This window comes from Zingiber officinale, unplaced genomic scaffold (assembly GCF_018446385.1).
Source record: "Zingiber officinale cultivar Zhangliang unplaced genomic scaffold, Zo_v1.1 ctg119, whole genome shotgun sequence".
NCBI lineage: Eukaryota > Viridiplantae > Streptophyta > Magnoliopsida > Zingiberales > Zingiberaceae > Zingiber > Zingiber officinale.
The window spans coordinates 52,722-78,625 of NW_024589818.1; the positions used below are offsets into that span (position 1 = coordinate 52,722).

Genomic DNA, 25,904 nt, shown 5'->3' on the forward strand with positions numbered 1-25,904 from the left:
GTAAAAATTAGATGCACTAGAAATTGAAGTAACATGAAATATTAAGAACACTGAAATATCTTTTTCAAAATATTATTCGTTATCTTTATCTCACCATTCCTGTTTTTCTTTTTTAAATATAAGCAGTGAGTGGTGGCCAAGTCAGATCCGCCACTACCAATTTGACCTCACCGCAACCTATCATTCCTACCGGAATAAAATTAGACTGCCACGTCATCCTCGACTTCTCAATAGTAAATCCAAGCCGTCCAATGATTCTAATGAACAAGTCAAAAAAGTAGCACCCCGATGAGCACGCCGCGCATTCTCGTAATCACGAGCATCGAGCCATGCGTCACGTTACGCGGTGACGGGCTCCGTGTCCCGTACGTATTCAAACAGGAAATCTTTTCCGCCCGTCCGCGTGGGGAATTGGCTGCAATTTGACCTCTATCTCGACGATACTTGGTTGAAAGCGTGTTCCCTGTATTCACACGGTAGGCAAATGAGTTTCTCAGTCTCTCTTACCCTACCTCTCGATGCGGTATGATGCCTCTCCGGTACGTATTTGGAGTCCCTTATCATCCGGGTCAACGGTCTAAAGGTTCAGGAAAATGCAACTACTAAGATTCTCCAGCGGAGCGCCTGAAATGGACTATTAAAAAATAATAATAAAGGGCGAGAAAAGTTCCGCGTTGCAGCGTGAGACCTGAGGCGACTCCTTCGACGCCGAGAAAAAGGGGCGCCGATCGGAGAAAGGACGGCGAGAAATCTCGGAGGCCGCGGAGGAGGCGAGTAAGATCACTAAACCCTTTTCCTGTTCTTCTTCCTGAAACCCTAGCTGGTTTCACCTCCGTCGTTCTCCCTTCTCTCGCCATGTTCGGTGAATCCGACCAACGGAAGGACTCTCCCCCCAGTACCCAACCAGCGCAACCCAACACTAGCCCTCTTGATCTTGATGACTCGCCTTCGAAGCCGCAGATCTTCCGCGATGCTACTGCGTCGCCTCCCACCAAGCCTGGCCCATCATCCGCCCCCCAGGAGCTCACCCTAAGCTACCTGTGTGATAATCCCAAGCCTGGCCCCTCTGCCGTCCAGGAAAAGGAGGGTCTTGGCACCGATCTCTTTGTTTCCATGGAGAAATCCCGGTTGAAAGGAAAGGAAATCGCACCGGAACCCCAAACTGACGATGATCGGCGCTGGGTGGAACGGGACTTCCTGCAGTTGGCAGGTGGAAAGCCCTCTGCTAAGAGGGAGGCAACCGAGGGAGCGGGCGACGTTGATGGCCGTGATAAGAAGGTTAAAATCGAGACTTTAAGCCTCTCCCTCGGCCCGCCTAACCTTTCATTGTCTCTCAACTCTTCCGTCCCAGCAACGAATGCTGCTCCTGCCGCGACTGCCACACCGAGCATTCCAGTTTCGTTGGTTCCACCGAAGAAGAGTTACAGTAATAGCATGCGAGCTACCAATTCGGAGGACTATGCCCCCTCGCTCTCGTACTCGTGCTCTGTCCCGTTTTCCCACAACCCTAGTTGCTCTCTGACACGAAACTCCACTGATAACTATGAATTCTCGAGGGGAGATAACGACAAAATATGGTATGCTGGAGAAGGCACGAATGGATCTGTACACAGTAAGTTTAAGCCCATAGGGGATGGGAATACCATTGCTTTCTCGAGTCATAACAAAGAACTCAACAACAGTCTATACAAGTCCAACAGCTCAGATAACGTCTCATTTTTTCCATCTGAATTACCTGCCAGGCCTGCAAAAGTTAATGGCATTGCAAGTTCAAACAGCGGTAGAAATGGCATGCTTACTAGGCCAGAGAGGATGCTGAGAGAACTAGTGTCTGAGCCAATTCCATCCATGGCACAAGTGCTCCATGACTTTCCTACTGAATCATCAGAAACGCTGAAGGAATGTCTGAGAAACCTTATGGAATTAACAGAGAAGAAGGATGAGTTTGCTAGTCTGCAAAGGAAACTAGAGAGGAGATCAGACATTTCTTTAGAGATTCTTTCAAAAGCACATCGGACCCAGCTTGAAATTTTGGTTGCTATCAAAACTGGTATTGCATCCTATGTTTCAGGGAAGAACCGCATCCCTCCTAATGAGTTGGCTGAGATTTTTTCACTCAGGAGGTGCAGGAACTTGGATTGTAAGAGTGCATTACCTGTTGATGATTGTGAATGCAAAATATGCTCCACCAATAAAGGTTTCTGTAGCTCCTGCACTTGTCCTGTGTGTTTGAAGTTTGATTGTGCTTTAAATACTTGCAGTTGGGTTGGATGTGATGTTTGTTCCCACTGGTGCCACGCTGTTTGTGGTATTGAAAAGAATCTAATTAGGCCTGGCCTAAGTTCAAAAGGACCTATAGGCATGACTGAGATGCAATTCCAATGCCTAGGATGCGGGCATGCTTCTGAGATGTTTGGATTTGTCAAGGAGGTTTTCAATGAGTGTGCCAAAAATTGGAGTCCTGATGTGTTAATGAAAGAGCTAGACTGTGTCAGAAAGATCTTCCATGACAGCGAAGATTTTGAAGGAAAGGAGCTTCATGCAAAAGCTGAGGAGGTCCTCAATATGCTTATCAAGAAATTAATTTCTTCAGAGGATGCATGTGATAGCATGCTGCATTTCTTCAAATGTGAGTTTCTTGATGATGCCTTTTTTCTTCTTTTGCTAGTACTTTCAATGTGTAATAGTTTATTTTCTTCATTGTCTTATTTTACTGCACTATATTATAAAATATTTTCTATTTGGTTGCAATGGCTGCTTATTTCACTGAAGTTTGAAGTGAGTCCATAATTGCATAGTTTTTAGATCATGGACCTGCAAATAAATGGTTTCCAACTTTGCATAGTTTATTGTCTCTCATCTTTCAACAGGATATTCTGCTTTGTTGATGGCTTTTTATCTCATTGAGTTTGATGTGCGAGTGGAGTCATATAACTCTTAGTTTATGGGACCAAAAAAGGTTGACACCAAGAGTAAATTGACATTACTTATTTATGTTTTTTTATAGTGCAAGTCCTAAGTTTCATTTGTCTGGGATATTGCTGCTTATATATTCAATGGAAATTTATTCATTTCCTTGGTGATTGTGTTGAGTTAGCTAGCTGTATATTGGCTCTCTGATAAAGGATATTTTCTCTTTTCGAGTGTCTTGCACTCCTTCGTTATTTATTTGACCTGACCAAATCTTGTACTCCGCTTGTAATGGACCAGTTAAACCCGTAAACCATAAAGGAAGCATGGCCTGTTTTCTGTGATTGTTTTAATATATTAGAGAAACTAAATGCAAGAACTAATTATTTCTAGGAGTTTTTTGTGACTGTCTTATTATCAACTAAGTGCAAGAACTGTGGCTTGTTTTTTATGATTGTCTTAATATTTGAGGCATTAGCGACATGCAAGAATTGATTGTTGATTAGGAGTTATCTACAACAATTGTTTTGTGAATTTATAGATTATAAAGTCATCATATGTTTTACCCGAGGGGGAGCAGAGTCAGAGGTTAAGACATCAAATAAAAAAGTGCTTTAGTGAACTAGTAGTTTACGGCACAAGTAGAATTCAATTTATGTCACAAGGCTATGGAGTGTGGGCGTATAAGTTTTTACTAACGCACAATATTTTATACTTCTTAAAATATATATGCTATAGATTTGTTCTGCTAAGTTGTCCATAATTTGCTTATCTGAACCTTTTGTTCCATGATCCACACTCTTAGTTACTAAGATAGCTAATACTCATTATGGAGTTTTATCTGATAAATATATTCCATATGCTGCAATTGTAGAAGAATAACTGAGGTAGTTTGGTTCAATTTCTGATCTAGTTTAGTGGGCAAATAAGTTGTTTTTCTGTACATTTTATTTCTTTAAAATGGGACCTTATCAATTTTTTTTTACCTTTTCTCATTACAATTTATCTATTATCTTTCAGATGGTAAACTAAGTGCAGATTTTCTTCCCTTTTCTGGTAATTATGCTTACTTATTTTAATGGTATAGTAGTGCAATTTTCATAGTTAGCACAGTAAATTCCTCTAGTGCCAGGAGTGCAAGGTTCATCAACAGTATGTTTAAGCAAGAGTTGATTTGCTCTTATTCTGAGTAGTAATATATGTCCTAACTTAGTGCCTAGGAGGATAACCAATTCAAATACTTACATACATATATACATAACCACACAAACATAGGTCCTCCTGGTCTTCTATTCAAAAGTTATACAATTAGAAGTTTTAACCATGAATGGCTCAACATGTAAAAGTGGTGTAAGCAACTGCACACTGCAGCCTTCTTTTGGAACCCTCCAACCAAATGTTTTTATTATGGGTCAGATCTCGTATGGTTCTTTTTGCCTTAATACAACTAATTTATCTCTTGAATATAAATTCCTTAGATTTTGTTTCTTTTTTGGCAAAAACAAATTTGTTATTCTCAGCAACAATAAATAATATGAGAGCAGCAATATATTGTTTAACTTCCAGTTAATTCCATATATTATTGTTATTCTAAACAAACAATGAAATATACAGGATGGCAATTCGAGTGTTTGTTTTGTGAAACTTGGCAACTGAGACCATAATTATTTAGTTAAACCAAGTCATGCTTTCCTGCTGAGATCAATAATTAATGCACAGAAAGGTGATAACAACCACATTACTGCGTCATATGTCATATGCGTTTGACTGGTTGTATATTCTGGAATAGATATAGTCATGGCTGGTAAACTATGACAAATGTTTAATTAATGAATCCATTAAACTATTGTTGTTCTCCGAAAGGAACATGTTGCAGGATCCGACTGTAACGACTCGACAAAGACTATTACATCTTCAAAATTCGGGTGTAGTGTTAAATATGCTAGAGTTCGCATTGCAGGGTTTGACTATAACGTATAAGCAAGGACCGCTACATCTCCATGAGAATTTAATGTAGTGTTAAATAGGTAAAAGTTCTTACACCAAAGGTTGGATAAAAATAAATATTATAGAAAAACTAATTGTCTAAGATTTGAACATGAAACATTGGGGCTGTAAATGAACCAAGCGTTCGTGAATAAGCTTGATGTTCGGCTTGGTAAGAGCTTGTTTATGTTCGTTTAATATACACAAAATTAATTAAACAAACAAGAATAGCTCATTAAACTAAACAAACAAGCTTGAACACGTGTTCAGCTCGTTAACGTTCGTGAACAACCTTCGTGAACAATCAATATGCCAAATAAATAATAAAATAAAATAAAATAAATAAATAAGTTTGAATTATCAATCTCAATAACTAATCAAACAACTAATAGTTTCAACTAATCAAACAAGCTTGAATTGAGAGCTAGATATCATCTAAGCGAGCCAAGCTCGAATCAAGCTCAAGCCAAGCTCGAATCAAGCTCAAGCCAAGCTTTAATTGAGAGCTCGATAACATCTAAACTAACCAAGCTTGGCTTCAAACAAGCTCAAATTCATTAAAAATAAACCAAACCAAGCTTAAGCAATCATTTCAAAGACTTGGTTCATTTTAAGCTCGACTCTGTTATCTTATCAAACAAGTTTGAACACCCTAGAGCTCGGCTCCGCTCGTTTACAGCCATATGAAGCATATAACCCTCACTGGTAAATCAATGGAGGTAATAAATACGATGATTAGGAGAAGAATTAATATTTTGTGTGTACAAGAGATAAAATGGGTAGGCGAGAAGGTAAAGATGATAAAAAATTCAAGTTTTAAGTTATAATACACATGAAAAGAATAAAACAAGAGATGGAGTGAGTATTGTTTTAGATAATTCGTTAAAAGATAAAGTTATAGAGTAGTTAGAAAAGCTGATAGAATTATAGTCCTTAAGATAATAGTGATGAAAGAAACTATGAACGTAATTAGTATATATGCACCACAAGTAGAATTAAATGAAGCCACTAAATCAAAGTTTTGAGACGACCTAGATGAAGTATTACAAAATATTTCGTCAAATGAATGATTTTAATAAGAGGTGATCTAAATGAACATGTTGGAGTGAAAAATAAAAAATATGAGAGGGTATAGAGTTATGAGTTTGGAACGAGAAATGAAGATGGGAACAACTATATTGGATTTCGTGATAACATTTGACCTTATATTAGCTAATATATTTTTTAAGAAAAGAGAAGAACACTTGTCATATTTGAAAGTTAGAATAATAAATTATAAATTGACTTTCTTATAGTTAGGAAGAGTGATAGAAAGATTTATAAAGATTGCAAGATCATCCCTACAGAACGCTTAACTTCCCAACATAGATTAATAGTGTTGGATATTACGCCTCAAGTATAGTATCAATAGAAAGAAAATATATGTGACTCCTAGATTAAGTAGTGTAAATTAAAGGATGAGAAGCAAAATATATTTAAAAAGGTAGAAGTACAAACATTAAATGAAATATATGGTGACTCTAATACGACATGAGATAAGATGATATCAAATTTGAAAATAGTACCCAAAGTGTACTCAATGACTCAAAGGGATATGCACCACTAAGTAAGAAATCTTGATGGTGGAATGAGAAAGTATAAGAGAAAGTGAAGCAAAAACGAACAACTTATAAGAAATTATATATTTGTAAGAATGAGGAAAACTTAAGAAAATATACAATAACCCAAAAAGAGGTTAAGAAAGTAATGAATGAAATAAAGAATGAAACTTTTAAATGATTATATAAAAAATTGGATATAAAAGAAGGGGAAAGAGACCTTTATAGAATAACTAAAGTAAGAGAAATGAAACAAGAGATCTTATCTAAATAAAATATGTTAAAGATAAATGCAATAGGGTACTAGCAAACGATGGAAAAATAAAAAAGTAGTGGAAGAGGTATTTTTATCAACTTTTTAATGAAGGTTTAGGTGACCAACTTAATTTAGGTAATTAAAATAGGTCAAATGAGAATAAAAATTTAAATTTTTATTGTAGAATTCAAATTTTAGAAGTAGAACATGTTTTAAATAGGATGTACAAAAGCCGTTGGATCAGATGATATTCCGATAGAGGTATGGAAGTAGCTAGGGAAATAAGGTATTAAATGACTTATAAAATTATTTAACATGATATTGAAAATGAAAAAATGTCTGATTAATGGAGGGTAAGTATTCCCTTATATAAGAATAAGGGGGATATACAAAATTGTATAAACTATAGGGGTATTAAACTAATGAATCATATCATGCAATTTTGAGAAAAAGTATTAAGGGGGCCATGGTGATAAAAATTAATTTGGGTTCATGCATGGAAGGTCGGCAATTGAAATTATACATCTTAAACAATTATTTGAAAAATATCTGGAGGAAAAACAAGATCTACATGCATGATATTCATTGACTTATAAAAAGCTTATAATAGAGTTCGAAAAAAATTATATGAAAAATTCTAGAAAAGAGAAATGTTAGGGTAATATATATTAAACTAACTAAAGATACGTATAAGGATGTAACGATCAGAATAAAAATTTCAAGCGGAGTAATTGAAGCATTTTCAATAAAGATAGGTTTAGATTAACGATCAACTCTAAGTTTTTACTTTTTTACACTAATTATGGACAACTCATTGCACATATTCAAGACACAGTACCGTAATACATGTTATTTGCAGATGATATTATTTTGGTAGATGAAACACGTGAAATAGTAATGCTAAATTAAAGTCTTGATGGGAAACACTAAAAGGGAAAAGTTTTAGACATAGTAGAATAAAGACAGAATATATGGAATTTAAATTTAGCAATATTAAACATAATTAGATAATTGTTAAGATAGGAGATGAGTTGTAACTGAGAGTTTTAAATATTTAAAATTATTTTTACAAAATGATGGAAGAATTGATAGAGATGCCTTATATAATATAAGCAGAATGGTTGAAATGGAGAAGAGCGTCGATTGTTTTATGTGATCGTAAAGTACCTCTAAAGTTTAAAGGAAAGTTCTACAAACCACATTTACACATGCTATGTTATATGAAGTTGAATGTTGGGCTATAACACAAGCACATGAACAGAAGATGAGAGTTGCAGAGATAAGGATATTAAGGTGGATGTATGGACATATGAGGATGAATGAAATAAGAAATGAGAGCATTAGAAAAAAGTCATAATTGCATCTATTGAGGAAAATTTCAATAGACACGTTTAAGATGGTATGAGTATGTACTCAAACGATCAATAAATGCTCTGGTTAGGTGTTGTGAAATTAGGATAAACACGCATATCAAATGAGGAAGAGGAAAATCAAAAAAGATTTGGTTAGCAATAATAAAATAAAATAAAATTTATTTAAGTATAGATGATAATATAGTAGGGGATATAGTCTAATAGCATAAAAGGATCTATATAGTTGATCTCATCTAGTGGATTAAGACTTGTTAGATATCGTGCTTAAGCATGTTTTGGGCTCTATAATTGCCAACCATTTGCATTAAATTTCAAATGCTAAATAGTTGCATTATTCAATTTTGTAGATGGAGTCACAGAATTCTCCGTCACCGGTGGCTCCAAAGGCATACTCGCACAAGCCAGCCAGCTCGCAAATACCACTCCATCGGCAGTGGCCATCGACGTGTCAAAAACTACAATCAACTTTACGCCCCCCACATCCATCCATAAACAGATAGATCCGATAAAAGCAGAGGCTAAACCCCTTACACTTGAACCCAGTTTCACCTCGTCAAAGGATGATGGATTCAAGAGTCTGGAAACTGTCGTGAAATGCAAAGAGGCAGAGGCAAAGCTCTTCCAGAGACTTGCAGATGATGCCAGGAGAGAAGCCGAGCGATATCGTCAAATTGTACGTGACAAAAATGAGAAGTTGGAAGAAGAGTATGGCTCAAAGGTCGCAAAGCTTTCCCTGCAGGAGACTGAGGAGAGGCGCAGGAAGAAGCTAGAGGAACTTAAGTTTATTGAGAACTCTCTTTGTGATTATCAGAATATGAAGATGCGGATGCAAGCTGAGATAGCAGGCTTGCTTGAACGGATGGAAGCAACCAAGAAAATGTGGGTGTAACAGCTTCAACAAGTGATTTCTTTTATGTACTTGTGGAAATTTAAGGTTGTATATTTTGTTTTCTTGGATGTCTTCCGAACAATATCTTATCTGCTAGACCAACGCATGATTTGCAAATGTTTCCTTTCCTGTTTTTATGTATGTTTCGAGTAGTTTTCTTTTAATTGTTGATCTCCATCAGCACGTAAATTATTTCATTGTTCCTTCCGTCTATAGAATAGTTGGTGTATTTGGTTCACGGAATGGAATATAAGATAAATAATATAATCATTTTCAGGGACAAAATAAATAAGAAATATATAAAAATAAGTTTTTTTTTTTTAATGTTTGGCTGGTAAAAATGTTTAAAGAGTACATAAGAAATAATATATCAACAAAATATATATATATATATATATATATATATATATAAAATTGTTTAGAGTACATCCAATTGTATATATATATATATAATTGTTTAGAGTACATCCAATTGATTAATTGCATTAGCTGTACTAATCAACCCTTCTAACCTATCTTTGTTAATAAAATTTAATATTTTGTACGTGGATGTCGAATTTGTGGAATTTGTGAGTCAGTGCATGTCCCATGATTAATGGTTAGTATGTGTTGATTTTCATGAAGTTAATGAGTTGGTGATTATCCGTGATATATATTGAATTTCATGGAGTTAATGAATTACTAGACCCTTGGCCGCGCGACTGCCGTGATGGCCCTAACTATCAAGCCGTGCTGTTGCCCTGACATCCCTGGTCGACCAGTGTGTGTGTATATAACGGAAATGATATTTTGAAACGGTGCGTTATTTTGAAAATTTTTGAAACTTGATGCAGCCCATGGGAAAACTCCATTGGAAAAACATCATAGATGTTGACCGTAAATTCAATCTTATCAGTAAAAATAGTACTCGACCATCTATGTGATCATGTAGGAATGTATTAATTATTATTCTAAAAAATTAATAGTTGTTCGTGATTTACTTTTTTCGTATTAGTTCTGAGATGAATTAATCGAGGGGAAGAGAGCGCTGAGGACGAACATATTCATCTTTTATCCTCATGTGTAAATTAATTATCAACTTTTTCAAAAATATAATATAAACTATTAATTGATATACACGTGGTGACCAATAAGTGAAGTCCAAATACTTTTTATTGGTTACCTTAGTTATGTAGTTAGTGTATATGATTGAATAATTAGTAAGTTAATGTATATATTATAATTAAGAAGTTAATGAATTAGTATATATTTTTTTTAAAGTTCACATCGGATATTTAATTTACTATGATTAATTTTAAGAATAATCAATTTAATTCTATAAAAATTTTCTACATACCATAGGATAAATTTAAAAATTAAAATAAATTAAAAAATTAAAATAAATTAAAAAATATTTACTACCGATGGTACATCAGTCCAACTTCTTAAATTATTAAGAAAATTTTATTTATTAATTTATTGAAATTCCATCTTTAGACGTTTGAAAGACTAAGAATACACTCTGTCATATTAGTATTGAGTACGAACTTTGTTTTATTTTTATTATTGTTATTTTTTATGATTGAGAAGTTAATGAGTTAGTACATATATGATTAAGGAATTAGCGAGCTAATGCATGTATTATATATTATGATTGAGAAATTAATGAGTTAGTACATATTTTATGATTAAGGAGTTAGTGAGTGAGGAGTTAGTGGTTCTTTCAGTTATTTTAGTTATATAATAATCTATTTATTGGTTATTTATTTAGTTCTTAACTACTATTCTTAACGTACCAATTAGAGTTGTGTCCTCAAGATGCCGAGGTACCCTAGTGACAGAGGTAAATCGTAACATGACTTTTTAGGGTCATTCTTTATTTTGGTACTTAAGAATAGCCACTTTAGCTTCCAGTAATTACATGTTAAAGGACAGCGAGTGTAGGATAAAACGTGACACATCAATACCACTACAACGAAACCAACCTCCTAGAGCTCCTCATAACCAAGTGAACACTTCGACTCACTAGCTCTCGATTCTTCTTCCCGACCTTTCTTCCTTAGAATATTCACAACCATTGGTAGTCTAGCTAACCCTTAGTGAACAATTGCTAGTGCTTATAACCAATTACTATGGGATCGATATTTTTATTACTGACGATGAATCCGTGCACTTGCGGTTCGTAACAGGGCACGACACCGCGGCACGACCGTGCAGATGTGGCACGACTGTGCCTTCTTTTGCCTCTGGCCACGCTGCACGACCGTGCAAATTGGCACGACTGTGTGGATCTGGGGTACTGCTCCTGGGACACGGCCGTGCAGGATTGCACGGCCGTGCATGGCTTGGCTATTGGTCGTGGGGGGCACGACCGTGCAGATTTGCACGGCCGTGTGCAGATCCATCTCTGTTTGGTCGCACGACCGTGCAAGAGTTGCATGATCGTGCACTGTTCTTCCTCTGTTTGGCCACACGACCATGCGAGGTTGTATGACGATGTTCTCTGCCTCGTTTCGGTGCGTCGACAATCACTATTTTTGCTCCGAAAGTTGTCCCTGTCAACACAAAATCAAACAAAGAGCAGATCTCCGAACAAAAGAGTATTTATGATGAGTATATGGTAAGAGAGACGATCATGCAAAGAATATATACGTATAAAGTAAGTGAATGTGCGTTAAAACATGCATAAATGATCATAATATTTATGCACATCATCAACCATCACCAAAGGGCAAGGAGAAGCACAAGAAGGTCGGTCCCTTGATACACAAAGGCAAGGAGCACATCTCTTGCAATCAAAGTGGATATTATCGGAGTCAATGTCTAAAAGGGAAGAAATCAACCAAGCTTAAAGGAGAAAACACAAGTCAAGTGGGAGCTCTTAAGAGCAAATCCAAGGTATCTTTTATAGATGTTACTCTCTTATGTCATGATAAAATGCATGCTAGAAATAATTTATTTATCATGAAAATAGGAAGCATAATGGGATTAAAGAAAAATATGTAGCTTATCATGCCAAAACTACCGTACCTAAGACTAGGAAAGTAGATAATAATTTACTCAATAACTCTAAGAATTTTAGACACATGCCTAAGAAAAAAAAAACTCAAAGTTTTAATGAAAAAATTAAAATTTGAAGATTTAAGAAATGAAAATATGTTGACGCTACTCGGAATTCCGTTCTGTTTCCCTTGTACAAAAATTTATACAAGCATAGAACTTTTCCTAGCAACCCATGTACTTTTCAGAAGTTAAACTTGAATTACAAATGAAACTTAACATTATTAATCCAAGTTGAACCCATGTGTTCATCAGAAGTTAAACTATATTACAGAAGTTGATTAAATATCTATTTTAAGGATTGACTTCCAGGTCGTTGGCGAGGCACTCGACCTTCTTGGGTATGGGATCATCCACCACTTCCTAGACAAAGCCTTTCAAAGAAATTGAATATTTAAACTCCTTACAATAAATCCTAGGTTAAACTACAGAGACCTCAATCAAAGCACAAGATTGCTAGCCTCTTGTGTTGATACTTCAGGATCCATACAAAGGAAAAATAAACTAGTACATAGTGGAAGCAATTAACTAGTTGTACCTTTCCTTTGTTTCAATAGACCTCTTGATATTCTGTTGTATTCCTCTTCTCCTCTTGGCTGTCGTATGGGCGACGATCTTCCAAGACAACACCACCCGAACCACTTCTTTGCCTCCAAGACTTTCAGCCACCAAGGGATGCTAGAATAGGTAGCCTCCTTCTCTTCTTCTTCTCCTCCAAGTAACCGACCACAAGAAGAAGGAGCCTCTTGATGCCGTCGGCGCTTGGTAAAGGAAACAAGGGGAGAATAGAAAGGGAAGAGGGTCGGCCAAAACAAGGATTAAAAGAAGAGACTTAGGTTGTGTTATACCATAAGACACCATCTACCTCTCTTTTATAATCCTTGGTGAATGCAAAAAAGGAAAGATTTAAAATTAAAACCTTCCTTTTAATTCCTATTATGTGTGGCCGACCCTTATTTGGGCAACAATTAAGAAAAAAATTTAAATTAAAATCTCTCTTTTAAACCATTGTGAATGGTTAAAAAAAGAAAAGATTTTAAAATTAAAATATCTCTTTTAAATCCCTCTGTGGATGACTATAAAAGGAAAGTTTTTTAAAAATTAAAATCTCTCTTTTAAATCCCTTGGAGGATGGCTATAAAAGGAAAGATTTTAAAATTAAAATATCTCTTTTAAATCCCTTGGAGGATGACTATAAAAGGAAAGTTTTTAAAAAATTAAAACTCTCTTTTAATTCCTTGTGGTCGGCCCCTTGCTTGGGCACCAAGCAAGGCTTGGCCGACCACCTCTTAGGCTCCAAGCAAAGCTTGGCCGGCCCTTGCTTGGGCACCAAGCAAGGATGTGGCAGACCATTACTTGGCTAAGAAGTGGACTTGGTTGGATACGAGACTTTATACATAGAGGTTACAACAGGGACCTAGAGGAGGAATTGACTTTGGCCTCCTAATGAACTTGAGCTTCCTGTGTTCGACTCGAAAACCCAACTCAAGTTCATCAATAATAACTCATACCACTAAAGAGTTATTATTGAACTACCGCACCAATCCCATATTACATTATGGGCTCCTTCTTATCATGAGTGTGTTAATCTCCCTGTGTTTAAGATATCGAATGTCCATTAATTAAATGTTACTGACAACTCACTTAATTAACATCTAGCTCCAAGAGTAATACCACTCAACTTCATTGTCATGTCAGAACTAAGTTCACCTGCAGGGTTTATATGACAATCCTTATGAGCTCCTCAAGGGGACATCATCATCCTAATAAATAGGACATAGTTTTCTTCTATAATCAACAACACACCATATAAATAATATTATTTCCCAACTTATCAGGCCTATTGATTTAACGAATAAATCTCACATTTTGATAAATTAAAAAAATAAATACTAAGTACATGTGATTGTTATTATATCGGGATTAAGAGTACGCACATCCATAATAACAGAAATTTTATTCTTTTATGCAGTCAGTATAAAAGGAACAACCTTAAATGGTCCTGCTCAATACACACATAGTGTACTAGTGTAATTTTATAGTCAAGATAAACTAATACCAAATTACACTATAATCATTCCAATAGTTTGTCTCAATCCATCTTGGTTGTGAACTACTATTTATAATTTATAAGGAACTGATAATATGATCTCCTGTGTAACACCACACACCATATTATCTATAATATAAATTAAATGGACAACTGTATTTAACTAAATGCAGATATTTGACCAATGTGATTCTAATTTCAAAATAAATGTTCATATAAAAAGGTAGGCTTTTAGTATACATTCTAACAAAATCAAGTCTTGAGATCAAGACTTGAGAAATTAGAAAAGACCCTTAAGAAATTGATGATTGAAGTCAAAGGGTCAAAGGTACAAAACCTAGGTTTAGGAATAGATAGACAAGAGTCATCCAATGGCCATAGAGGTTTGGGATACATTATCAAAGCCAAGAAAGATGTGACATCATTGTTAGAGTATATACTAAAAGTCCAGCTTTTTGTATAAACATTTATTTTAAAATAAGAATCACATTGATCAAATGTCAACATTTATGCTAAGTGTAGATGCCCGTTTAATTTATATTGTAGATAACTTGGTGTGAGAAGACACACAGAAGTTCATGTTATCAGTTCCTTATAAATTATAAATAGTAGCTCACAGCCAAGATGGAATGGGATAAACCATTGGAGTGGTTGTAGTGTAATTTGATATTAGTTTATCTTGACAATAGAATTACACTAGTACACTATGAGTGTATTGAGTAGGACCATTTGAGGTATTTTCTTTTATACTGACTACATAAAAGAATAAAACTTCTATTATTATGGAAGTGCGTACTCTTAATCATGATATAATAACAAATATGTATACTTAATATTTATTTCTTTAATTTATCAAAGGGTGTGATTTAGTTCGTTAAATCAATAGGCCCGATAAGTTGAGAAATGATATTATTTATATGGTGTGTTGTTGATTATAGAATGAAACTGTGTCCTAGTAATTTAGGTTGATGATGTCCCCTTGAGGAGCTCATAAGAATTGTCATGTAAACCCTGCAGATGGACTTAGTCCAACATGACAATAAAGTTGACTAGTACTACTCTTGGAGCTAGATATTAATTAAGTGAGTTGTCAGTAACTCATTTAATTAGTAGGTATTTAATATCTTAAACACAGGGAGACTAATATACTCATAATAAGAAGGAGCCCATATTGTAATATGGGATTGGTGCGGTAGTGCAATAATAACTCTTTAGTGGTATGAGTTATTATTGATGAACTTGAGTTGGGTGTTCGGAGCGAACACGGGAAGCTTAAGCTCATCGGGAGACCAAAACCATTTCCTCCTCTCGGTCCCTGTTGTAGCCTCTTATTTATAAAGCCTTATATCCACTTAGAGTCAAGCTTCTTACCCATCTTATGGTGGCCGGCCAAGCCAAGCTTGGAGCCCAAGCTAGGGCCGGCCAAGCCAAAGATTGGAGCCCAAGAAAGGTGGTCGGCCACATTAAAATAAAAGGGTGTTTGAATTTTAAAATCTTTCCTTTTGTGGAAGCCATGGTTTTAAAAGAGTGTTTTTAAATTTTAAAATCTTTCCTTTTATAGATTTCTACAAAGAATTAAGAGAAATGTTTGATATCTTTCCTTATTTGTAGTTAAAAGGAAGATTTTAATTTTTGATAAAACTTTCATTTTTTGTAACCGTTCACATGTTTTAAAAGAGAGATTTTAATTTATAAAATTTTCCTTTTATAACTAACAAGGGATTTAAAAGAAAAATTTTATTATTAAAATTTCTTACCAGAAAAAAATAAGGAAGTTTTAATTTTATGTTTAAAACTTTTCTTGTTTGGAGCACAAGTTGGTGGCCGACCATGACAAGTATTAAAGGAAATTTTAATTTTTTGTTTTAAAACTTTCCTTTTTAGTCATTGGCAAGGAATATAAGGAAGTTTTAATTATGTTTAAAACTTTCCTATTTTTCCAAGACCAAGGATTATAAAAGAGAAGGAGGGGGTGCCTCACCTCATAACATATCTTCTATTCTTCTCTTCCAATGCCTTGGTGGCCGGCCCTATTCCTTCTCTTCTCTCCTTTTATTTTCTCTCTTGGAGGCTGACGACATCAAGGTTGGTCTTCTCTTGGTGGCCAGTTGCTTGAAGGAGAAGAAGAAGAGAAGGAAGCTCTTTTGTCTAGCATCCCTTGGAGGTTAGTTGGTGGCCAGATCATGGAAGCAAAGGAAGAAGCTTGGGTGGATTTCATCTTGGAAGATCGTCGCCCACACGACGTCCAAGAGAAGGAGAGGAATACAACAGAAGATCAAGAGGTCTATAAGCTACAAAAGGTATAATTAGTTATTAGTTTCCGCATCATAACTAGTTCATCTTTTGTATAGATCTTGGAAAACCAAACACAAGAGGTTATCGATTTTAAGTTATCATTTTTGTTATCCATTTTATTTTTCGATTTCATGTTTCGATGTGTTTCTATTGTGGTCTTTATAGTTAAATCTAATTTACTGTAAGAAGTTAAATATCCAATTTCTTTATGAGGCTTTGTCTAGGAAGTGGTGGATGATCCCATACCCAAGAAGGCCTAGTGCCTCGCCATGTTTAACTTGAAAGCCGATCTTTGAAATAGATATTTGATAACTTCTATAATATGGTTTAACTTAGGAAGATCACATCGGTTGAACTTGGAGTAAGAATGTTAAGTTTCGTTCCCAATCCAAGTTTAACTTCTAAAGGAAAATTTGATTAATAATGTTAAGCATCGTTTGCAATCCAAATTCAACTTTAGTAGAGCACATGGGTAGCTAGGATAGTTCTATGCTTGTACAATTTTTTGTACAGGGGAAATAGAACGGTATTCCGAGTATCAACCAACAATTGGTATCAAAGCTAGGTTATTCCTCTGTGTGTTTGGTTTTTAGTTTAATTATGCATATATCATACATATTTTAGGCAGGATAATAGTAGGATATGCAAATAAATTAACTCTATGGTTACAGGCTCCGACTATTATGACCTATTGTGATTGTGTGTGATTGGACCCTCAGACATGTCGAGGGCATTTTATGTGTGTGCATGATTTTATTTATTAAATATAGTAGGAGATGTATTAGTTTTAGGATTTTATATTTTATTCAATCTAGACTTTATGTACATTTCTTTGTGGAATATAGGATCGATATATGTAAAATTTTATTTTTACCACGAATCGTATCCTTGCGAGGTGTGGTGCTATTTGAGGACCAGAGGCGCAGCGATCAAGGAAGTTCGATGGACATGACGACATGAGCCCTAGGGCTGACGGCTAGTTTTGACGACTTCTAGGGCTGGCAGCACATGGAGGATAGTGATGGAAGAGGCCATAATAGTTGGAATTTTTTTTCCATATTTATTGATTTTATTTGCTGTGATGTGTGTGCGTGCATGTTAAAATCCTCATCTTAAATAACTAAGTGGGAGAGGAATTTATAAATAAATTTGACATCTCCATTACTGGTTTGTAAGTGATGCAAACAAACTTGCGCGTTGGCTCTGAGTGTCTTCCTCCACATTGAATGAGTTTGTTTGCGGATAACTAGATCAAACTTCCTTTATGGATGATTATAGGAAATTATTTAGGAGCGGGTGATCTTCTCCATCTGAAGGAGCATAATCCTATTTAATGGACTAAGTATCAAGTAATGGTATACACTTAGGCACATTTAATAGTATCCTCCTCATCGGAGTCACTGCTATTATTTGTGTGACCGAAGGAATACCAACTATTAATTTTATTTGTCATAAAGTTAGGTTGACAAGAATTAAATTAATGGGTAAAATCTTCTCTTACAAATGTTTGAATTTGTATACGTCCACACTATCATGGTACACAAAATTCATGGTGTTTTGAGGTGTTGGTTAATTTAAATAATATTGTTTGAGGACTCAATATTATTCTAAATTCTAAAGTTTTGACCAAAACTTATTTAGTGATTCTTAGGATGACTTTCAACCCACTAGCTATTATTCTGAAAGAGAACAAACTTACTGGTCCCAATTACATAGATTGGAAAAGAAACCTGGACATTGTCCTAACTGCTGAAGGCTATAAATTTATACTATTAGAGGTCTACCCTAATGAGCCTAATAGTGATTCTAGTGAAGAGGAGATTGAGTATCATAAGAAATGGGGTCAAGGCAGATGAGATGGTGCGGTGTTACATTTTGACTTCTATGTCAAATGTGCTACAATATCAGCATCAGTCCATGCCTACTGCCTATAACATGATGTACAATCTCAAGGAACTCTTCGGACAACAGAATCGGGCAGCTAGGCAAGAGTCTATGAGAAACTTAATGACAGCCACCATGTCGGAGGGGACACCCGTAAGGGATCATATCCTCAAAATGATGGTTTATTTGAACGAGATACAAATCCTTGGAGTTGAAATCGATGGGGAAACCCAGGTCGATATTATTCTCCAAACACTACCCAAAAGTTTTGAGCAGTTCTGCCTGAACTACAATATGAATAAAAGGATTTATTCATTGGCAGAACTACTAACAAAACTTCAGGTAGCAGAAGGGCTATTTTGTTATAATTCTCAAATTCACTTTGCTGAAAATATTTCTACTTCTAAGTCGAAAGGCAAGAAGAAGAAATAGAAACAAGATGGCTCGGCAAAGAAAGTGAATCGATCTCTATGTACTGGACTAAAAGCAGGAATAAGGAAGCCGAAGGGCAAGTGCTTTATTTATAAGCAATCTGAACATTGGAAGGCGAACTATCCTCATAGGAAAGATAATAATAAAGGTATATCTTATTCTCTAGTTGTTGAAATATGTTTAGTGGTGTTATCTACCAGTAACTGGTGTGTAGATACAGGAGTCACTGATCATGTCTGCAATTCATTGCAGGGGTTCCAGGAAATCCGACGACTATATGAGGGGGAGATAACCGTCTACAAGGACAATGCTATGAAAGTGGCGGCTGTTGCAGTGGGAGATGTCAACTTATCATTTGATAGGAATAGAACTTTGATTTTGAGAAATTGTCTTTATGTACCAAGTTTTAGAAAGAATTTAATTTCAGTTTTTAAACTATTTTTGGATGGATATGCTGTTTCTTTTGATGACAAAGTGGTTATCAAGAAAAATAGGGTTATTATCTGTCCTGGTATATTAGTTGACAATTTGTATACTCTAAATCCAATAACTCCCGCAAAGTAACAAATGAAAATTAATAACACATTCTCTAATTCTAATAAGAGAAAGGAATCTTCAAAATTGAACCAAACATATCTTTGGCATATAAGACTTGGTCATATTAACTTGAGTAGGATTCAAAGGCTAATAGATGATGGACTCTTGGGTTCATTAGTGTTGGAAAACATTCCAACCTGCGAATCTTGCTTGGAAGGAAAAATGACCAAGAGACCTTTTAAGGCCAAGGGGTATAGAGCAAAAGATGTGTTGGAATTGGTTCATTCTGATTTGTGTGGACCTATGACTATCCAGGCGAGAGGTGGTTTCAAATATTTTATCGCTTTTATAGATGATTATTCGAGATATGGGTACATTTACTTGATGCGCCGCAAGTCTGAGTACTTTGATTAGTTCAAAGAGTACAAGGCTGATGTGGAGAAACGTCATGGTAAAAGTATCAAGACACTACGGTCTGATCGTGGTGGCGAGTACCTCGCAGGAGAGTTTAGGAATTACTTATCAGAGGTTGGGATTCACTCCCAATTATCTGCTACTGGTACACCCCAACAGAATGGTGTGGTAGAACGAAGGAATATGACTCTTATGGAAATGGTTAGATCGATGATGGGTTATTCAGAATTACCAAATTCATTATGGGGATATGCTTTAGAAATGACAGTGTACATTCTGAACTTGGTACCTTCTAAATCAGTACCCTCTACTCCCACGGAATTATGGAATGGGCGTAAGCCTAGTCTGAGTCATGTCTAGATTTGGGGTAGTCCAACACATGTGGTGAAGGTAGATGCTGATAAGTTGGAGTCTCATACAGAAGTTCGCCCGTTTATAGGTTATCCTAAAGGAATGAAAGGTGGTTTGTTTTATAGTCCTAAAGATCAGAAGGTACCTGAGAAGGACAAGACAGGGACATTGGACTGCCGTAAAGAATATATTAAAGTACCTGAGAAGGACTAGAGATTATATGCTGGTTTAACAAGCAGATGATTTTCTCCTTGTGGGTTACACGAATTCTGACTTCCAATCAGATAGGGACAATAGTAAGTCTACCTCAAGTTATGTGTTTACTTTAGGAGGTGGAGCCATAGCATGGAGGAGTGTTAAGCAAAAATGTGTTTCAGACTCAACCATGAAAGTTGAGTATGTGGCAGCCTCTAAGGCAGCCAAAGAAGTTGTATGGCTCAGAAACATTTTAATGGAATTAGATGTGATTCCTGATTTGCCCAAAATCATCATAATTTATTGTGATAATAGTGGTGCAACAGCAAACTCGAAGGAACCACGAGCTAATTGTTGGAACCCCAAGGTTGGTTTTGGTGTGATCAACAAGTTAAGTTAGGTTCTGTTGTTTTCTTACCTTGTGTCTAAGTGTGCAGGAGCTTAGGAGCACAGGTACTCGAGCGGAAGACGCAGCTAGCGAGAAGGACGGCACGCGGTGCGTCCGAGGGACGAGGCGCTGCGGAAGAGTACACCGGCGGACGAGAAGGAAGTGCGCGCGATGGTTCCGAGGTACGAAAGCCGGAGCGGAAGATTGCTCGGGGAGCAAGAGACGCAGCTAGCGCGAAGGTCGGCACGGGGTGCGATCGAGGGACGAAGTCTGCGGATGAGTACGCTGGTGGACGAGAAGGAAGCATGCGGCAATTCAGAGGGACGAGAAGCCGGAGGGAAGCACGCTCGAGAAGACCGGAAGATGGGTTCGGGTGAGCCCTATTCCGGATGTCAGAGATCACCCAATCAAGCGGATCAGAAGACCCGGACCGAGACGGGAACTTAACGGAGAAGTGGTCCCGGACAAAAAGTCAACCGTAGTTGACTTTTTGCTCCGGGGCGTCGGGCGCCCGGAACCTGATTTTGACCAAGATCGCGATTTACGCGATCTGAACGTTAGGGATAAAACTTTATCCCCAGCGTTGAACCCTTCCAGGCGCCCGACCAAGGCTATAAATATAGCCTTGGTCCGGAAGCTTTATATCGATTCGGAAATTGTAAACAACACTTGTGTGCTTCCTTTAGATTTAGCTTCTTAAGAGGCTTCTCCGCCTGAAGGAGCTCTTAGTGCGATCTTCATTCTTGGATTAACAACCTCCCCGGTTGTAACCAAGTCAAATTCGATGCCTCGTTTTTATGCTTTATTTTCTGTTTAATCTATTTTTTATGTGTTAGCTTAATCGTACGAGAAAGGGTTGTGTTTGATTTTTCGGGGCTATTCAACCCCCCCTTCTACCCGGCCGGTCCTACAAGTGGTATCAGAGCCTAACCGCCGAACGAAGCAACAAGATGGCCGGATCCAACATCCACGCACCAAAATTCGAAGGGGACTTCGCTAGCTGGAAAAAGCGAATGGAGGTATTTCTTGAAACAGATTATGATTTATTACTAACAATGGAATTTGGCTATGAAGCACCAGAGGGCAAAGCAAGAAATCAATGGTCAAAGAAGGAGCAGGCTGACCACGTGGCAAACAAGAAAGCAGAATTTCATCTGCTAAGTGTACTTCCAACACAAGAAGTCAATCGAGTCGGTACCTACAACTCGGCAAAGGAGCTTTGGGAGAAATTCCTTGAGTTACACGAAGGAACATCCGAAGCCAAACTTGCAAGACGGGATTTACTTCGTAACCAGCTTACAAACCTCCGATTTGAAGAAGGTGAAACAATTGCACATCTACACTCGAGGATTCAGGAACTCATCACCAGACTTACGAATCTCGGAGAAGAGGTAAGTAACCAAGATTCGCTAAGGTATGCCCTAAATTCCTTTCCTAGAAACTCAAAATGGGCATCACTAGTAGATGCCTTTTACATTTCAAAAGATCTAGAAAAAATTTCATTAGACGAATTCTTTTCAACTTTTGAAGTGCATGAGTCAAGATGTGCAGGTCCGAAGGAGCCCAAGAATAATGTCGCCCTTAAAGCTTCAAGAGACGAACCTGAGTCAGAATCTTCTCTCGACGACGAGGAAATGGTAATGATGGTAAGACGATTTAAAAATATTTGTAAATCTAGGAAATCTAACCATCCGCAGGGAAGAAAGAAAAGAACCATCCGCTGCTACCATTGCGATGAAGAAGGGCACGTCAAGGACAATTGCCCTAAACTGAAGAACAACGGGAAGGACAAGGGTAAGAAGCCTATCCAAAATCGCAAGGCCCTAAAAGCGACGTGGGACGATACGTCGTCGGAATCAGAAGTCAAGGAGTTCTCCGGGCTCGCGTTAATGGCGAGTCATCAAGACGACGACTGCGAATCAAGCTCTTCCGAAATGAGCATCGAAAGCATCAATGAAGGGGGAGCCACGTCCGAAGAGAGCAGCAGTTCAGGGGGAGAAACCGACAACGAGATCGACAAGGTAAGTGAGGTACGATCTCTTCCTCCTAATAAAATGTTTAAATTCATTAAAATTTTAACAAAAGATTGCTGCAAACTAGAAAATGAAAATAAAGATTTAAAAGCAATATTAGCTACATCTTGTCCGTTAGAAATGCTAGATAAATCAAATTTAGAAAATGAAAAATTAAAATTAGAAATTCAAAATTTAAAAATTCAAGTAGAAAACTTGAAAAACTCTGCTTGCTCATCTAAAACCAATTTTAGAAGGTTCAATAATTTGAATTGGTATTATAGATATCACCAGGGACAAATTAAAAATATCTCTAGAAAATATGTCCAAGAGAAATTTTTAGTTAATCCAGTAGGTTGGAACCTTTATTGGGTTCCTAAATCTTGCTTAGTGTAAATTTTAAAATCAAAGTTAGCGCTTTAAGTGAGAAAATTAAACAAAAATTTCTTTATGGGCTTTGACTAGAAAGTGGTTGTTGCTCCAATAACCAAGAAGGCCTAGAGGTTCGCCACTGCCTGGAAGCCAAATATTGAAGTAAATGTTTAATTAATAAAGCATTAATACTAGAATTATTTAATGCTTTAAAAAGTTATTCAAACATGGTTCAAAATTTTGACTTAAATAAATAAAATTCTTTTACTTAAAATTTTACTTAGAATTTTACTCAAAATTCTTTTTCTAACTTAGAATCTTTTTGACTTAGAATTTTTTTTCAGGTAGCTTTTCAAAATTTTCTAAGTCTTTAACCCTTAGATTTTTTCTTGGAACCCCATTTTTTTTGTGATCAAAGGGGGAGAAGAATAAGTATAAGTCTAGGGGGAGGTAGCCTAAAACTATTTTTTTCTATCTTTGTGCACTAAATTGTAAATTTAGTTAGTTTATTTTTTGTCTAGTTAACCTTAGCTTAACTTGGGTTGATCACACCAAAAAGGGGGAGATTATTGGAACCCCAAGGTTGGTTTTGGTGTGATCAACAAGTTAAGTTAGGTTCTGTTGTTTTCTTACCTTGTGTCTAAGTGTGCAGGAGCTTAGGAGCACAGGTACTCGAGCGGAAGACGCAGCTAGCGAGAAGGACGGCATGCGGTGCGTCCGAGGGACGAGGCGCTGCGGAAGAGTACACCGGCGGACGAGAAGGAAGTGCGCGCGATGGTTCCGAGGTACGAAAGCCGGAGCGGAAGATTGCTCGGGGAGCAAGAGACGCAGCTAGCGCGAAGGTCGGCACGGGGTGCGATCGAGGGACGAAGTCTGCGGATGAGTACGCTGGTGGACGAGAAGGAAGCACGCGGCAATTCCGAGGGACGAGAAGCCGGAGGGAAGCACGCTCGAGAAGACCGGAAGATGGGTTCGGGTGAGCCCTATTCCGGATGTCAGAGATCACCCAATCAAGCGGATCCGGAGCAGAAGACCCGGACCGAGACGGGGACTTAACGGAGAAGTGGTCCCGGACAAAAAGTCAACCGCAGTTGACATTTTGCTCCGGGGCGCCCGGAACCAATCCGGGCGCCCGGAGCTGTCCGGGGCGCCCGGACCCTGATTTTGACCAAGATCACGATTTACGCGATCTGAACGTTAGGGGATAAAACTTTATCTCCCCAGGGCGCCCGGAACCCTTCCAGGCGCCCCGACCAAGGCTATAAATATAGCCTTGGTCCAGAAGCTCTATATCAGTTCAGAAATTGTAAACAACACTTGTGTACTTCTACTGTTTAGATTAGCTTCTGTCTTTCTGTGCTTACACTGCTGTAAACGAGGCTTCTCCGCCTGAAGGAGCTCTTAGTGCGATCTTCATCCTTGGATTAACAACCTCCCCGGTTGTAACCAAGTCAAATTCGGTGCCTCGTTTTTATGCTTTATTTTCTGTTTAATCTATTTTTCAGGGCTATTCAACCCCCCCCCTTCTACCCGGCCGCATCGGTCCTACACTAATAAGGTGAGTAAACACATGGAGCGCAAGTACCACCTGATACGAGACATCCTAAAGCGAGGAGAAGTTGTTGTCGCCAAGATTACAACAGCAGATAACCTGGCAGATCCTTTCACTATGGCTCTTCAGCCGAAAGCATTTGATCGGCATGTTGAGGGTGTGAGAATCAGATGTATGGCAGCGTTTATGGAAACATAGTCTTTTAGTATAAGTGGGAGATTGTTAGAGTGTATTCTAAAAGTCTAGCTTTTTGTATAAACATTTATTTTAAAAAAAGAATCACATTGGTCAAATGTCTACATTTATGATAAGTGTAGTTGTCCGTTTAATTTATATTGTAGATAACATGGTGTGAGGAGACACATAGAAGTTCATGTTATCAGTTTCTTATAAATTATAAATAGTTGCTCACAACCAAGATGCAATGGGATAAACCATTGGAGTGGTTTTAGTGTAATTTGATATTAGTTTATCTTGACTATAACATTACACTAGTACACTATGAGTGTATTGAGTAGGACCATTTGAGGTAGTCTCTTTTATACTGACTACATAAAAGAATAAAATCTTTGTTATTATGGAAGTGCGTACTTTTAATCATGATATAATAACAAGCACGTATACTTAATATTTATTTCTTTAATTTATCAAAGGGTGTGATTTAATTCGTTAAATCAATAGGCTGAATAAGTTGGGAAATGTTATTATTTATATGGTGTGTTGTTGATTTTAGAATAAAACTGTGTCCTAGTAATCTAGCTTGATGATGTCCCCTTGAGGAGCTCATAAGGATTGTCATGTAAACTCTACAGGTCAACTTAGTCCGACATGACAATAGGGTTGAGTGGTACTACTCTTGGAGCTAGATATTAATTAAGTGAGTTGTCAGTAACTCATTTAATTAGTGGGCATTCAATATCTGAAACATAGGGAGACTAACATACTCACAATAAGAAGGAGCCCATATTGTAATATAGGATTGGTGCGGTAGTGCAATAATAACTCTTTAGTGGTATGAGTTATTATTGATGAACTTGAGTTGGGTGTTCGGAGCGAACATGAGAAGCTCAAGCTCATCGGGAGACCAAAACTAATTCCTCCTCTCTGTCCCTGTTGTAGCCTCTTATTTATAAAGCCTTATATCCACTTAGAGCCAAACTTCTTACCCATCTTATGGTGGCCGACCAAACCAAGCTTGGAGCCTAAGCTAGGGCCGGCCAAGCCAAAGATTCGAGCCAAGATTATGGCCGACCAAGCTTGGAGCCCAAGAAAGGTGGCCGGCCACATTAAAATAAAAGGGTGCTTGAATTTTAAAATCTTTCCTTTTGTCGAAGCCATGATTTTAAAAGAGAGTTTTTAAATTTTAAAATC

The 25,904-nt window shown here is 37.1% G+C and overlaps 1 protein-coding gene across 2 annotated transcripts; it reads left to right on the forward strand.

The window, feature by feature from the left end:
• The first annotated feature begins 656 nt into the window (after positions 1–656).
• Positions 657–9,176, forward strand: LOC122035843 (protein TITANIA). 2 transcript variants are annotated; one of them, XM_042594976.1, is made up of 3 exons: positions 657–2,629; positions 3,931–3,966; positions 8,471–9,176. In XM_042594976.1, the coding sequence occupies exons 1-3, from the start codon at positions 856–858 to the stop codon at positions 9,010–9,012; spliced, it is 2,352 nt and encodes a 783-aa protein (XP_042450910.1). In that variant the 5' UTR covers positions 657–855; the 3' UTR covers positions 9,013–9,176. The 2 variants fall into 2 exon arrangements, with proteins under 2 accessions (XP_042450910.1, XP_042450911.1); XM_042594977.1 differs by lacking the exon at positions 3,931–3,966.
• The last annotated feature ends 16,728 nt before the right edge of the window (positions 9,177–25,904 follow it).